The sequence below is a fragment of the Acomys minous genome (genome assembly GCF_964271855.1).
Source record: "Acomys minous genome assembly, chromosome: 11".
Taxonomy (NCBI): Eukaryota; Metazoa; Chordata; class Mammalia; order Rodentia; family Muridae; genus Acomys; species Acomys minous.
Genome location: NC_140492.1, coordinates 13,372,602 through 13,389,585, shown reverse-complemented (window position 1 = coordinate 13,389,585; position 16,984 = coordinate 13,372,602). Strand labels below are relative to the sequence as shown.

Below are 16,984 nucleotides of genomic sequence, written 5' to 3'. Positions count from 1 at the left end.
CACCAGAACACAAACTTACTCAGGTCTTCATACAGGAGGCAGCACAGAGTAGACCAGACTGAGTGAAATCACCTGCATTCCTGTTCTGTTTTCTTGTTTATGAAATAGAAACACTGTCTTAACAAGTTATGAGAATTAAATAAAATGATCACACCCTAATTCCAGCACTTGCAAGGCAGAGGCAAGATTATATAGCAAGTTCCAGGGCAGGCTTAACTACACACTGAGATCCTGTCTCAAACAAAACAACAGAAAAGCTCTGTTGGGGGCTTAGCGTGTCTGCACAAAACATCTACACAGTAAACAGCACCTTCCATCGACAAAGATATGATTTTGAACAAGGATGTTTACTACACCACTGTTTAAAACAGCAAAACTTGGCAACACATAGTGTCTTTTAACATGAGTATATAAATCCACAGAGCAGAAGCAATCATACATCGTATTAAAAGGTTTTATTTTAATTTACTATACATATTTAAATTTTAGAGCACTACTGGGTAGATGCAGTGTCCTCTGTCTGTGTGATGTCATCTTCAGTTACCTGTAAAGATATCAACAGCTTTATTGCTCCTGCAGCCTTCAGTTCACCCTTTACCCACACTTCAACTCTCCACTCCCTCTGCTACAAAAACATGCCCCCCTTTCCTTCAGTGATTACAAAGAGTTAAACACACAAAAAAAGACTTAAAAACCAAGTTGCCAATATAAATCACCAAGGGGATCTCATTAAAAACTATATAATCTAAGGCATATTATATGTAGACTTCCCAAGTTTTTCACCTTATTCTTTCCATCTATAAAACAAAACCATTACTATGAGAAAATTTACCAGAGGTGAAACACAAAGTATTCTTTATCAGTGTATCTTACTGTGGGCACAATCCACATCATAGCAACTGTAACTCTCACAAATCTTAATTTTTCAAATGCTTGTTAAGTTTACAAAAAAAAATTTAAGAAACACACAACTAGGACTTACAGAGCTACGAAGAACAATTATCCTCATATCATTTCTCTCTCAGTTCTACAGTACCATCTGTATGCTGGTAACAAATGTCAAGGCAAATTATAGCTGTGTTCTGGACAAAAAGCCATCGGGATGAACAAGCACTGTTAGTGAGATAAATCATTATACTTTGCTTTCTTTGCTTCCTACCCCTGTTTTGTTGTTGATGATGATGATGTTGCTGTTTTTGTTTAGTTTGGTTTGGTTTGGTTTGGTTTTGGTTGTTGCTTTATTTCTAAGAAGTTTCCTCTTAGAAGGAAATTTCAAAAGCAAAAACTTACCATTTTCCGTGATCTTTCCAAAAGTTTGTGCCATACAGTAAAATGTGCCTGAAAGAAAATATTTGCTATAAATGACATACAGAGGAAAGCTGGAGTTTTTAGATTTATCTTCTGTTTCACCTGTGTATATGCATATGTACCATAGCTGTGCCTGGTGCTTGTGGAGGTCAGAAAGGGGCATCAAATCCCTGCACCTAGGGTTACAGAACGTTGTGGGCCATTATATGGGTGCTGGGAGTTGAACTCAGGTCCTCAGCAAGAACAAGTGCTCTTAACCACTGAGCCATCTCTCTAGGGCCCCAGTGGAAGTTTTTAAAAGTCTAAATCTTTCCAGAGCATTTTTAAAAATCATGTGTATGTGAATGTAGGCATGTGCATGTGCCCAAGAAAATTAGAGGCCTCATATCCCCTAGAGCTCGCATTACACAGGATTGAAGCCTCCCCATGTGGGTGTTATGGACCAAACAATCTCTGGCCCCCTGCAAGAGAAGTATGTAAGTGCTGAGTCACCTGTCCTGCCCCTTTATGTAGTTTTTAAAAACCAAGTAAGAAGATACACAGATGTGTGATTATAAAAGTGAATAGAAGGAGGAACTGCACAGAACCCCACTTTGTTTGGCAGACATAACTCATATGTCATTCTCCCTCCGTTGTCCTGCCATGTCACTTCCATCATTGAAAGCTTTCTTTGCAGGGGGAAGCAACACATCACTCCACTTTCCCAAAGACTTCAGTTCTTCCCTTAACTAGCCTCTTTCAGCCTGCCAGAGGCCATCCTTTAGACTGTATCACAGGCAATCAGAGGGAAAGTCATTAGGAACCAACTGCAATATTGTGACACTGGCAGACTCATGATTCAGCAAACTACACCACCAAAGAGTAAGCAGAAAGCTAACTGATGGGGATACTAGGTTTAGAGATATTCCTGTTATGATCCCAAAAAGACTACGCTAAAGATAAAAGAAATGAAAGGAATTCCAGTAGCTAAATTTCTATATAAAAAGTATTATATATATACATATATATATATATATATGTATATATATATATACATACACACTCAGAACTCCTAGTGGCTTCCGAACTGTCCTTAGAGTAAGATATCCTCCACCCCACATCCCAGTCCTCTCCCCACTTCAGCCATCCTCCCCTTTCTCTTTCCTCTCATGTGTTCTACAATCCTTCTCACTTTATCATCTTTCTTCCCCTCCCACCACTGTCCCCAAGTCCTAGCTGAGCAACTGACAGCTGGGGTGGAGGGAGACTCAGCTCTCTTTCAGGGTAGAGCCCCTGGTAGCTCCACCATACGCTAATGGATGACCTCAGACCCATGAGCATATGGGCAGCACAAACTGGACTCAATGGGAAATATAAAAAGGATGGCACAAAGCTGGTCGTGGACAGAGGATAATGGGTATAAGAGGAGTTAAGGGAGGAGGGGAAGGAAATATGACCAAAATAAATTGTATACATTAAACATTCAATTAATAAAATTAATAAAAAGATATTGGCCAAGCATCCAGCGCTTTGGTGGCAGAGGAGGGTGGACTAGAAGAGCCAGGGGTATGAAGTGTAGAGAACCCTTGTCTCAAACAAACAAATATATTTAAAAAATTAAAAGGCAATTTTGACAAAAAACAATAAAGTGGGAGAAATTATTCTACCCTATTCCATGCCCTATTTATAGCCGCAGTTATTAACACTGTGGGTATGACAGAGATGGGTACATGTGATCAATGGAACAGAACTGAAACCGCAGAAGCTGCCCCACCCAGCCAATTTTTCCTATAGCCATGTCCATACCCTGACATTTATTTTCTAAGACATCACCACTGAAGAAACCAGACACAGGTGTGTGACATCTATTTCTTCTTATAACTGCAATTACCACAAAATCCAGTGTTTAAAAAAGGTGAAAGACAAAGCACTAGCAAGAAGTGGGGGCAACATGGGAAACGACAAGTCTTCCTGATTCCTGAGCACGGCACTAATGGGAGGGAAGAGGCCCAGGCATTCCAGAGGCCTCACTCACTAACAGGTTCCCAGTGCCCCCAATGTGTCATCACTTTTTTCTCCTGGGCTACTTTGGAAAATTAAAAATGATATCTCAATTTGATTGAAATTTTCCAACAACTGTTTCTTTCTTGAAAACCTTTAATCCTAAACAAATCTGTTTTAAACCATAAAGGAGATGGCAAAATCATTAGTGGAAATTAGAGGAAAATGAAAATGCATGTTCTCCAAATTTTTATAAAATCATGTCTAGAATCAACCCATCCCCAAACTAGAGGAAGTGGAGCTTCGGCTTTACTTACTCTCAAGTGAACAGGTAAAGACAGGCCCTGAAATCTGCGTATGAGGATCGGCTCAGTGGGCTCAAGATTGTGGACAGCTGACACTTCGTACTGGAAACAAATACTTGTTCTTGGGATAAGAGGCCCTTCACTCACATCAATGAAGTCACCAATTCTGGTTTGAGATAGAAAAATAAGCAGCGAAAACCTTAATATTAAATCACAGTAGTTAGAAAAATGATCTACTTCTCTTTTACTGCTATATCTCAACCCAAAAATAACCTGCTTCAATCCATCTGAAAGAACCCCTGACATACAATGGATATGCTGCAAAGTAGAGGATAAGCTGCAAAGTAGAAATCTTTTAATTAGGATTCATACAAATATAAAGGATTTTGAGCGTCATGGGACACATAATGCAACTTGTCTAAGACTGATGACGACCTACAACTTTACAGTGACCAAGGCTACACTTCAGCATGTAGGACAGACTGAAGGCAGAAATAAAGAACTGGAAGAAAAACACCCTGGGACTTTGGGGGAAAGGTTCAGTTATAGGAACATGTGCTGTGCAAGCATAAAGACCCAAGTTCGATGCTCAGCACCCACATAAAAGCCAATCATAGCTACACATGTCTGTAACCCTAGTGTTGGAAGACAGAGACAGGTGCATCCCAGGATCTTCCTGGCTGGCCAGTGTGGCTGAAGCCACAAGCTCCCTGTTCAGTGAGAGCTGTGCCTCAAGGAGTAAGGCAGAGAGACTGAAGTGGGAGCTTCACATATTTGAGGCCAGTTGACAGACATTCTGTCGTACAAAAACAAACAGAAAGATAGAAAATACATAAAATGAAAAGCAAATGCACAACTGTTCCTAGGCATCATATAAAACTCCTGGTTGCCACCACATCCAACACCAATCCAGCAACACGACAGAGTAAGGTAATGACAGCACAGTACACGACACATGCATCTATTTTAATCAGCACACTTCACTGGGATAACAAAGTTAGGCTTACTGTAGCACAGATGTGCAATTTTCAACTCTTACCTGTGTAACTTGACTATTCTCTCAGGACTCTGAGATGCTTTCTCTTCTATGAAGTCCACTTTGTACCTGAAAAGCAGCACAAAAAATAAATAAATAGATAAATAGGTAAATAAATAAATAAATAAGCCTCCTTTCCACTTGCACTTCCGAGGTTGTTTCAGTTGGAGCTTCCTACTCCTCACTTCCCTCTCCTCAGGCTTCAACCCGGAACTCCAACAAACTCCTTGTTGCCAACCAAGTGGACACTTCTGGTCCTGCACTTTGCTCATCTCCACTTCTCATCGCGCTCTTTCCACTGGCCTGTGACAAGCCCAGCTGCCTGTTAACCTAGCTCTTTAGCCACCTTCCATTTCCCTTCCAAGGGCAGTCTATCCTACTTCCTCATTCTTACTTAAGTATCTGCCTTAAAGTAGCATCTTGACTTACAAGTGTCAGCTTCCATTGAGGCAGTTAGATTCCCCACACTTTTACCCCTAGTCCATATCTCTCTTCTGTGCTAGAGACCCAAAACATCCTGACATCCACCAGGGCATTCCACAAACACCTTAAACCCTCAGTCACCAAACTGAATAACAAAAAGGAAAAAAAAAACCCTCTTTTCTAATTTAAACATGTTTTTTAATGATTTTCCTATCTCAATATCATAACATAACCATTCATGTGTCTAAGTGAAACACCAAAGAGATTTCCTTGATTCTTCTAACACCTCACTCCTAGATGAACTGCATCACCAAGTCCTTCCAATTCCACCACCTGCAGTCTCTCGAGTCCACCAGGCTCTGCCAGTATAACTACTGCACACTCATTACTCACAGGCTGGGTAAAAGCTTGCTAAGAAGTTTTCCATTTATCCTCGAGTGCCAAGTAGATATCAAATGGGCATGAACATGAGGTCATGAATTACGGGTGCAGTGGGGAGAGCAGTGGGGAGCACTGGCTCACACCTGTCATCCCTCTGCCAGGCACCCGTGCAGATGAAGGGGACAACTGAATATATCTCTGTCCTAACCCTCCTTTGTGAGATGCTCTTGTGAGCTGCAGGCCACTGATGGTACCTTCACTTCTCTCAGAAGCAGAAGCCCCAGTCACTAAATAGCCTTCTGTAGTCCAACATTCTTGTCCTCCTAAATTTACCCAAAACTATTCCCCTTCCTCTCATCACACAAAAAGAAGATACCAATGTCTCAGAAGTCCCTACAGACTATGACAGCTGAGTTAGGAAAAGGAAATTCCACCAAACACAGGATGGAAGCTAAAAGTACACTCTTAGGAACACAACTACAGAGCACTTACATATGGGAAGAGATAGAAAAAATATTCCAATGTAAGTACACACTGGATTCTGAGCACTTGGGATTGGAAAAAATGTAAAATATGTAGCAGGTTTGATATTGATCGTAAGTTAAATTAACTTTTAGTATCACAGATTTTTTTAATGTAGCTACTGGAAATTTTACTAAAAATTAGATACGTAGCTTAATAATATTTCTACTATTTGATTTACTATATACAGTTGGTTTGACCTATGGTACTAGTGCTAGCTACAGTCTACACAAGTTAAAAAAATATATTAGGACAAAGTACACTGAACTAGAATATGCTAAAGCCACTTCTAGGAAAGAACTTCACAGCCAGTCCTTTGGGAAACATCAACTTCTACCCTCTTTTTTTAGGGCGTGGGGGGCGGGCGGGCTTTGTTTTGCAAGTGGGCTAGCAGTGTGCATTTTTCACTTTAGCATTATTAATGTCTATGGAAGATACAAAGTATACCGCTTTGCAAGTGCCAACCTAGAGAAAAGTTGAGGAGCCTCAAGAATACATTTATGACAAAACATCCCTATAAGAGTCTGTGAGTCTACTGCTGCACACCTAAGCAGAGTCCAGTCCAGGCTCGTTACTAATTCCAAGGTATGCATTGTGGTTTTAGGCTACAAGGTTTTTTTGTTTTCAATAGATGTTCCTTTCCAGTTACTTTTAACCTTCCACTCCATGGATACTCAAATTCAGTTCACTCTTCCAAGCACAAGGAGAAGGGAAGCTACCATTTGAAGGGGAAAAGAGACTTGAGAAGCAAAGTCGGATTTGAAATGCTGACAAGCCCATCAAATGGCTATTTTACACGAAGAAGATTATGACCTGAATGCATACGTATTTTCCAAACTGCTTGCATTTCCAGTCTTACCCTTTTCACTAGGAGTCTTAGAATAAAGGGGAAAGGCAGCCAAGCACACAAAATAATACAGTTGTTTAGCATAGGTTATCACTTCAGAGTAGAAGGAAAAAAGAGAAGCATACTATCTTGATTAAAGGAGAAGGGATGGCCTAAGAAACAGAAAGCTAAAACATAAAGAGAAAGCTATTGAGGGAGTAGGGACCACTTGTGTCAGGGGATCAATTAGCAATGAGATGAATAAATGACAACACAGAAAGAGAAATGTGCTACAGAATAATAGATCTTAGGGCAAAAAAATAAAATGAAGCCTTACATAAATATTAAAGTTCCTGCTGAGCATGGCAGTGTAAGAGGCCTGCAACCCCAGGTATTCCAAACACTAAGACAGGAAAGTGAGAAGTTCAAAGTCTGCCTGCATGACTCAGTGAGACTGTGTCTCAAAATTAAAAGTAAAAAGAGGGCTAGAAACATAGCTCAATGGTAGAGTACTTTCATAGCACACACTAGGCGCTAGGTTTAACCCCCAGTACCAAAACCAAAACACACACACACACACACACACACACACACACACACACACACACACACACACACTTTATATATAAAATAAAATAACACCATTTCTTAATGGCTGAATATTCATCATTATATGCTATTCTTAGAGGCCAGCCTTGTTTTAAACGCAGCCAACACTTACTTATTATGTTGAAATATTTCTAATGCCACTTTTGCATCAACTTCCAGGGTTTCAAAGGGAAGGTCCCTATACATTAAAGCACGGACATCTTTTGTGAAAGACTGTAGATTCTCCTGAAAGAAGAAAGAGCAAACCATCAGTAACCGTTCACCCAAAAGCATTTCTCCTTAAGTCAGAAGACAAAACTGTACACTTGGTGCTGCAGATCTAAATTTAAAAGAAGGAAGAAAGGAAAAACAAATGTATTAGAACATTTTTCATTCATAGTATTTGAGTATGTAGACTACATACATTCTTTCAATTCCAGAAACTAAAAAATTTGTAAGATATTATACTGGTTAGTTAAAACTGTTAAAGATAACTCTAAAGACAAAAATTTAACATTTCACTCAAAATATAAAAATAAATGTTTACTAAAATTAAAATGCAACAAGTAGAAAATCCAAAAAGCAATGAGACCCTTCCCACATCAATCACTACTTAAGAAAATTCTATACAGACTTGTCCATAGGCCAGTCTGGTGGGGGCATTTGCTCAATTGAAATTTGTTCTTCCACTATGACTCTATCTTCTATCAAGTTGACAAAAAAACAGACAGCACACACAGTAAGCATTCTTACTGAGCAATCTCTCAAGCTCAACTTCTATGTTTTATATTCTGGACATCCTAAAAACTACTACCTTAAGAATGGGACTTAAAAAGCTAGGCATGGTGGCACACACCTTTACTACCAGCATTCAAGAGCCAGAGGCAGAGACAGGCAGATCTTTGGGAGATTGGGGTCAGCTGATCCACATAATTAGTTCCAGGCCAGCAAAAGGAAGGAAGGAAGGAAGAGAGATGGGGGAAGGAAAGGAAACGGAAAGGAAAGGGAAAGGAAAGGGAAAGGAAAGGAAAGGAAAGGAAAAGGAAAAGGGAAAGGGAAAGGGAAAAAGGGAAAAAGGGAAAAAGAGAAAGGGAAGGGAAGGGAAGGGAAGGGAAGGGAAGGGAAGGGAAGGGAAGGGAAGGGAAGGGAAGGGAAGGGAAGGGAAAGGAAGGGAAAGGAAAGGAAAGGAAAGGAAAGGAAAGGAAAGGAAAGGAAAGGAAAGGAAAGGAAAGGAAAGGAAAGGAAAGGAAAGGAAAGAAAAGGAAAGGAGGCAAGCTACCCAGCCCAAAGATCTGTGCCAACTTATCAGAGGTGCAAAAGAAAAGAACCTGAAAGTTAAAGGACTGATGTGCATGCCTACCAAGACACTGAGAATCACAAAAAAAAACACCTTGTGGTGAGGGTTCCAAGACATGGGATCACTTCAAATGAGAATCCACAAGCAACTACTGGCTTACATGGTCCAGAGGTTGTTAAGCAGATTACTTCAATCAGTACTGAGCCATAAGTGGAGGTTGAAGTCACGATTGCAGATGACTAAGTCAACTATTTTAATAAATTGACTCAAAAGAAAGTCAGGCGTGATGGTGCACTCCTTTAATCCCAACACTCGGGGAGGCAGAGGAAGGCAGATCCCTGTAAGTTCAAGGCCAGCCTGGTCTACAAAGTGAGTCCAGGATAGCCAAAGCTACACAGAGAGACCTTGTCTCAAAAAAAAATTTTTTTTTGTCTGACTCGACTACTATGAATACCCTAATATAAACAGAAATATCACAAACAAACTGGAAAATCAACAGAGAAAGGAAGAATGGGTGGATGATAGATTGATGACAGACAGATGAACAGATAATAAACAGATGAATACTCTCAGAGAGACTGTCTTATGTGTCTTCAATGTGCAGGACCATTCAGCAGTATTGACAGCACAATTTTGCAGAGAATAATACAGACTGAAAAAGTAATGCTCCAAAGAGCATACTTACTTTTGTTGGCGTCCACTCATCCAGCCTCTTATCCAAGGCAACATCATAGCAGAAGGCTCCAGCAATTACTGGAGAGCCAACAGCAAGTCAAAGAGAAAACACAAGGACAAACCTGTTAGGGCAAAAGATACCAATCTACAACTAATTAGGTAGATCATAAAATAAAGTTAGCAACTGCTGCTAACTCTACAAACTATAAAACTGTCTTCATGATCCCAGCTACTTGCTAGGGAATCATAAAATGCCCCCTATCAAAAACATTAGTTCATCTTTTATCAATCTAAAAAGTATCATGTTTTTCCCTAAACATACACATTTTCTTCATGAATATTACATTATCACTATAGGAATTTTAACTGAATACTAGACACAAAAACTACAAAAAGATATAAGTGAATATGTACAAAAATAAAATAATTAAATAAAAGAACTACAAAAAAAACCACACTTAAGTATAGGAATGACTACAAGAAATGCTCAATTTCTTTATAATATCCTTAGATATCTTCATTATATCTATGCATACATGTTCTTTTTTTAATTTCACACATTACATCTCTAGATAATGATGAGAAATTCTGGTTTTAACAGGATTACAGACTCTTTACCTCACATCTCATCAATGTGGTGCCCTCCTACGGTCATGTTTCTGAAGACTGGAACTAGCTAAGTGGCTAAGCCTTCCCATCATCCCATTTCCCCACCCTGTCACAAATTCAATTTAGAAATAGTCGTAAAATGGGAGGGGGGGGGACACCACTATGACAGTGTAATTCCGTGATGTTTGTATTCAAGAGTAACTAGTTTTATTGTGCTAATTACTGACTTATCAGATTATTCACATGTCATCCTAACGGCAATTTTATTACCTACAATACATTAAGTACATGCATAATCTTTTACTAGATAAAGTCAGAAATAAATTCTGTACATAATCAGAAATAAATACCAAAGCATTCACAGATCTTAAAAGTATAAATACTGGTCTATACATTACCGGGAACTTCTGGTGCTCGGACCAAGCTGACCACATACTCCTCTTTGAACGCCCTTTCTACTGCACAGCCCATCATCATAGCACAAGAACGCCAATAAGCCTACAGAAAGAAACACACCCGCCCAGCACACTAAGACTCATTACAGTTTCCACAGTATTCAAACTTAATTGACTCTTGGCTTAGCACATATGTTTCCAATACCAGCCGATGCTCCCAAAATGATCAAGCACTAAGACAATAAAACTCTATTGTGCTTTTGCCAAACTACCTAGGTTCACTTCCAGACTTTCCCACTTCGTAACTAGTAACCTTAGTCAAGTTGTAGAAGCTTCCTTTTATCATTTATTCATAGAAAAATGGGAAGAAAAGAAATGGGAAGAAAAGCATCTACTCTCTAGAGTTTACCTGAGATTAAATGAACATCTATAATTTACTTAAACCAGTACCTTATACATAATAGTCAGTGTTACTACTGCTAACACTTCTTTCATCTCCTTGTCTGTCATTTCTTTTTTTTTAAATTGTACATGTATATAAGTATTCATGCTTATCTGTATATGTACCATGTGCATGTTGTGTCTACAGAAGCCCCTGGAATCGCAGTTAGTACACATTTGTGAACTACTATAAGGGTGCTGAGGACAGGCACCTACATCTTCTGCAAGAGCAGCAAGTCCTCTCAACCACTCAGCCATCTCTCCAGCCCCTAAGTATGCCATTTCAACAGACATTTATGAAACATTTCCTGAAGTCACGGACTAGATCCAAGAAGGAAATTACCTCTATATTCACAGAAGCAGGGATCTAGTGCATCCAACAGTAAGGAGAAAACATCGTATCTAGAGACACTAGCCAAGTCTTGCTAGAGCCAAAAGCATTTTAACAAGCAGAAACCTAGTAGGTTCCAAGAGCAGATTGCATTTGGCTAAACCATAAGATACAAACAGAATTTTAAAGGGGAAAGAAAGTGATCTGCATTAAAGGAGGAGCATCAGCAGAAGCAGAGATGATAATAAAATATAAATCATTAACCACCAAGTACTGGCAAGGAAGAGGAGAAAAGTTCCAATAGGTGGTAAAACAAAAAACAGAAGACTAGCAAATCAGAAAGCTCTGCTAACATTACCACGTAGGCAAGTTCTTCAAAAGCAAAGGACATGGTCCCTGAGAAGTCACTAATTAAACTTAATAGAACTGCAAAGGGTGATGGGTTTGGGAGGTTTTGTTTTGGATTTGGGTTTTTTGGTTTTTCAAGACAGGGTTTCTCTGAAGGGTGATGTTTTGAGTATTAAAAATAAAGGGGTTATGGGTGGAACAGAGAATAAAAATTACTAAAATCATCCACAGAATATAGTGAGCTCCAAACAAATTCAAGTTATATCAGTAGGAATGGAATTCCCAATGATGGAGAGGGTTATCAAGAGTTATGAGAATAAATGTCATGCCCTATAGTTTTCTCAATCCAAAATATAGACAAGTTGATACCACTAATATTTTAAGCTATGAAAATACCTAAGCTGGGCAGTAAAACACTAGCTAGTAGAACACAACATTTGAGATTAGCCATATTTTAAGATTTTACACTCCATAAGATATAGGTTTGATTTAGAAGGAGAAGAAAAAGAAAAAATGGGGACACAAGAAAATACCTTATTCACTTCTCTTGGATCAGGGTCTTTGAAAGTAAGAAACTTAATCTCACAGGACTTGGTCAAAGGCTTATACATGTCCCATGGTTGTCCGTCCACAAGAGCCAGAATGGACTTCCTGCAGTACCACTCACTTAAATCTGAAATGTAAAATTGATTGACAATCTAAATCTACCAAATCCAAAGTGAAATTTATATGTGTGAACAGTACATTACTATACAAAACAAAGAAAGCAAGATTCCACTGGTTATTTTTTGCAGAAATGTTATATATTATATAAAAAATAACACACAAAGGCATTATTAGCAAAATTACACAAACCTTTAAAATTTTTATTAAAGCTAAACCCAATCTGATATTAATGTGTCAATTTATAAAATAAGCTTCAAAGAGCTATAGTTAAATATTCAAAGAGAAATAACATGAATACATGGATTGATGCACAGACAACTTAAAAGAAAAGGAAAATATTCCTGTCTTAGACAAAACACCATGAACAATAAAGCAAGTTGGGGAGGAAAGGGTTTACCCGGCTTACACTTCCAGAAGTAATCCATTACTGGAGGAAGTCAGGACAGGAACTCAAGCAGGGTTGGAACCTGAGGACAGGAGCTGATGCAGAGGCCATGGAGGAGCGCTGCTTACTGGCTTGCTTCCCATGCCTTGCTCAGCCAGCTTTCTTATAAAAACCCAGGACTACTAGCCCAGGGATGACCTCACCCACAATGGGCTGGGCCCTTCCTCATTGATCACTAATTGAGAAAACGCCTTACAGCTGGATCTCTTGAAGGCATTTCCTCAACTGAGGCTCCTTCCTCTCTGATGACTCTAGCCTGAGTCAAGCCAGTACAGTATCTATACACTCACATAAACTGTTTAAATTATCCTTGAGTCTGATTCTCAAACCACCTCTTTCTTCCATTTTTCCATTACAGACATTTCAAACTAAATAATGTTGTTACCACTGTAAAATTGTGAATGTGAATTCACATGTAAGCCAATCACCTCTAATCTGTTCCATTACCAAACCTAAGAAAATTCTAACCCTGATCACATATTTTACACATACTCATGAAAAGTATCAAACTAGAGAGTCATTAATAGGTATATACATTCCATAACAAAGGTCTTAGAGGTCATGATGAGAAGGGCTCGGAAACTTCCCCTCTGCAGACTACAGTACGTACAGAACTCCATCGTGGCCTCAGGGTTGTCTTACTCTCCTCTCCTCTATAATCTCCTACTGTCTACCACATAGCACATGCTAAGAAATACATGAAAAACCAAATGAGTAATTATCACCAGCGCTTTTTTCAGTGCCAGAGTAGAGGGAGACTGAGGACAAGTACCTTAAGCTAGTTTCAGATGGCAACTAATGCTGTCAATTACCTAAATGGTATTATTAGCGGGTCTTTTAAAAGTTTAAAGACAGTCAAACATGCCTATATACTATGTGTGAGACATTTAAATTTAAATACTGCATCTATCAAATCTATCAAAGCCCTATCCAACTGTCTTCAGTGTCCCTTTAAGCCCAAGGATCTAACAATATAAACAAAACAATTAATTTAACATTCACTACACTTATGTCTGTACTAAACAAACCACAACACCGGGGGCAAGTAGCAAGCAGATGAGACATCTATTCAGTTAGGAAAAAAAGCTAAACAGAAAACGGTAGGAAGAAAAACTCAAAATACTTTAATGAGACCTGCTGGATAAATGCTCCCATAAGATGGAAAGAGACAGTCTCTCCAGCACCATTCAGATCCATTATGCTCTGGAGGATGGAGGTAGAGCTCCCTAAACTTAGCCATATTCAGGCAAATTTGGAGACAGCCTGGAGACAGCAGAATCCGAAATTCTGCAATATTCACAGTACCCACAAAGCAAAAGTGATCGCGAATGACAATACGGCTCCAAATACATTCTATAGCTTTGCAAAAACAATTACAGCATTTTCCCTCTGCGGGGTTCTACATAGCTCCTGTAAAATGGTCAAGACTGTATGTTGATTCTGCTACTTACGCATGGCACAACTGTAAGGAGTTGAAATGTTTTTATTCATCACGAAGACAGTGCCAGGATCAGTTTTCCCAACATGCTTAACTTCGATCTTCTCTGTTCGGGGAGTTAACGATAACTGCCTACTTTTTTCCTTATTAAAAAGATCATTCCGCATTTCTGTCAGTTCTGTGGGTGACAGCTGAGCAGCTGGCGACGTCGCTATAAATCCTATGAAGAAATATAAGTAGTTTACTATGGGGCTGAAACAAGTATAGACAGCAGTAGAATTCTGCAGAACATAAATCAAAAATTCGGCCAGGGCTTACTTAAACCACTTTATAGCAATGGATCTCCGCCTCACATTGCCACGGATTTCCTCAGTGGCATCCCAAAACCAGACTCGGTGGGAAGCAAAGTTGTAGTTGGAAAGGGTCTGGGAGAGGACAAGAAAGCTCCAGGAAAGCGGAAATCCCATGCCCAAACTATCAATATCTGGCACAAGAAATTCTGAACTGTTCTTCCAAACCCCAAACCAAGGGGTTTGGCCAGGCAAGCACCAGTACTCACTTCCTAGCGATGGGGACACGTTTGCAGGAGACTACGGCTCCTTCCTAAAGCCCCACAAGAGCCGCCCATGCCCGCGTCCCTTCTCTTTCCCCCAATTCCTGCACCCCAGATTGTCTTCCCAGACTGGGAAAGCAAAAACTCACTCCGGCAGGCCCCGCATCCCGAGCCAGACCACGAAAGTAGCAGCCTTCCAACAGTGGTAGCCATGGCTTCCAAGGCAGCCAAAGAAGAACCGGCGTCCGGGTCCCTTTCTTCCCTCTTCCCCCCCGGAAACCCAGAACGCGCGCCGGACGTTCCGTAGGACCGAGCGGCTCACGACCTGGCGCTGGGCCTGAGCGGCGCCACGTGGGGGCGCGTTCGCGCTTCTCAGCGGATTAATCGCCCTTTTGCCCAGAACAGGAAGTTCTCCAAGGTGCAGGGACCAGCCGGTGCTGGGCTGCCTGCGGAGCAGCTTGGTCAGAGGAGTCACTCAAGCGCCTTCTGGGCAGAAAAATTAGGAGAGGACTTTTTGCTTTGCTTCTTTTCACAATATGGCCAACCACGAGGGAGACAACTCTAGATGGTGAAAATAAAGAGTTTTCCAACGGTGCGTTTTTAGGTCCTCTTCGGCGAGCCTGAGCCCTGAGCCCTGAGCCCTGAGCCCTGAGCCCTGTTCACTGTTTAACTGGCCATGTTGCTGTGGTCTTGGAAACACATCATGTTGATTTTGGAAAGAGTCCTAAAACTCTTTGAATGATCTAGGCGCGTTTTCATGGAGTCTTTAGCGAAAGCAGAGTAAACCTCACTTATGTCTCTTCTGTGGTATATCCCAAAAGCGCAAACCGTGCTGCACTGCATAGTTGGCGCTCAGCAAATATTTGTTATCACTGTCTGTAAAAAAAGAAAGAAAGAAAGAAAGAAAGAAAGAAAGAAAGAAAGAAAGAAAGAAAGAAAGAAAGAAAGAAAGAAAGAAAGAAAGAAAGAAAACACTGCTACATCTAACGTCTGCATGTTACTTGTTGGAGCAGAAGTCTATACTTACGCAAAGCTGAACTAATACAGTTTTATAAATTTAGTCAGGATCTTCCATATGACCTCTTCTTTTAACTTGCAGTACAGTACACAGACACCAGCTGCAAGTGTCAGCTGGGACAAAAATAATGCCACACAAATGTGCTGTCTCCTTGGCCCAAATAATACATATTTACAACTGCATAGGAAGAGTGTTAAGAACTGTCCTAATCTTCAAAGGAAGAAATATAAGTCTGGGATTCAACCATTCTGTATTTTACTGGGCTCTCTCGTGTAAAATCCTTAGCAAGAATGGTGATGCATGCCTTCAATCCCTCCTCAAGGAGGCTTAGGCTGGAGGACCAGAGCTGGTGAAGCCTTAGCTCCTCGGCAGACCTTATCTCAACAACAAAAATTCTAAATAAACCTGGGAAAGTGTGTGCACGCACGCGTGCGGGCAAGTGTGTTACTTCCTTAAATATACTCTGGTTCCCCCAGGAAACCTTTCAGTTTCACAGGCCTTTTAGAGACTGTGTCCATTTAACCCCCACTTAGAAAAACTATAGTTTACGGCCACGTTTAAAGCAAGTCTCTGAACGTTAACTTAAGAAAATTTCATCATAAGCATTTCTGCAAACAGGTGATTGAAGTACCTACTATCACAGAAAGTAATCTTGCTAGAAGGATGCCACTAGCGCTAGTGGCCAACAAGTAATGGATATGTGCTAATCATGAAACTGTTTATTTACCCTCACAACTGCCTTGAATAATAAGTGAAATGTCGTTTGTCAGGGAAATAAATTCAATTTTGGACAGTTGGAGAGACCTACTCAAGACAGATCATTGACCAAGAATTCCCTCAAAAAATTACACGTGCACAACACACACACACACACACACACACACACACACACACACACGTTTTTCCTGGATGTTTATCTGTGCACCACTTGCTTGCCTGGTCCTAGAGGGGTCAGAACAGGCCATCATATCCCCTGGAACTGGAGTTACTGATGTTTGTGAGCTACAAGAACAACTGAACTATTTTTTGTCCTCCTCCTCTTCCTCCTCCTCCTCATCTCCCTCCTTCTCTTCTTGTTCTTAGAGACAGGATTTCTCTATGTAACCCTGGATATCATGGAACTAGCTCTCAAGACCAGGCTGGCCTTGAACTCAGATATCTGCCTGCCTCTGCCCTGAGTGAGGTACTTAATGCCCAAATTTAGGACAGTTTCTCCCCTGCCCTTCATCAGTTTTTAAATTTAGCAATACAAAGTATTAGGTTTCATTACAGTAGTTTCATGTCATTAAACATTTCCAATTGTTCCCCTCTCCCTTCTGGCTAGACTTGCTGGTTCCTTCCCCCACATACCCAACGCTTTGCTAACACTGTGGTTTTAATTAGTGTGTGTTACTGGGGT

General features: G+C 40.3%; 1 protein-coding gene across 2 annotated transcripts; it reads right to left on the bottom strand.

The window, feature by feature from the left end:
- Window positions 1-442: 442 nt before the first annotated feature.
- Window positions 443-14,870, bottom strand: MRPL39 (mitochondrial ribosomal protein L39). Of its 2 annotated transcripts, XM_084801419.1 has the most exons (11): window positions 14,717-14,870; window positions 14,028-14,234; window positions 11,999-12,138; window positions 10,349-10,448; window positions 9,352-9,419; window positions 7,503-7,615; window positions 4,633-4,698; window positions 3,606-3,759; window positions 1,291-1,338; window positions 983-1,082; window positions 443-544 (listed from the first exon to the last, which is right to left on the bottom strand). In XM_084801419.1, the coding sequence occupies exons 1-10, from the start codon at window positions 14,778-14,780 to the stop codon at window positions 1,011-1,013; spliced, it is 1,032 nt and encodes a 343-aa protein (XP_084657545.1). In that variant the 5' UTR covers window positions 14,781-14,870; the 3' UTR covers window positions 443-544; window positions 983-1,010. The 2 variants fall into 2 exon arrangements, with proteins under 2 accessions (XP_084657545.1, XP_084657546.1); XM_084801420.1 differs by lacking the exon at window positions 983-1,082.
- Between the last annotated feature and the right edge of the window lie 2,114 nt (window positions 14,871-16,984).

What these genes read in the sequence shown, in the direction of transcription:
- MRPL39 (XM_084801419.1), bottom strand. Translation starts at nt 14,780, where the DNA reads ATGGCTACCACTGTTGGAAGGCTGCTACTTTCGTGGTCTGGCTCGGGA. An exon ending in ATGAGTGGACGCCAACAAAA is followed by an intron (nt 7,616 to 9,351) that starts GTAAGTATGCTC and finishes TTCTTCTTTCAG; the next exon opens with GAGAATCTACAGTCTTTCAC. An exon ending in GAAATATTTCAACATAATAA is followed by an intron (nt 4,699 to 7,502) that starts GTAAGTGTTGGC and finishes GCTGCTTTTCAG; the next exon opens with GTACAAAGTGGACTTCATAG.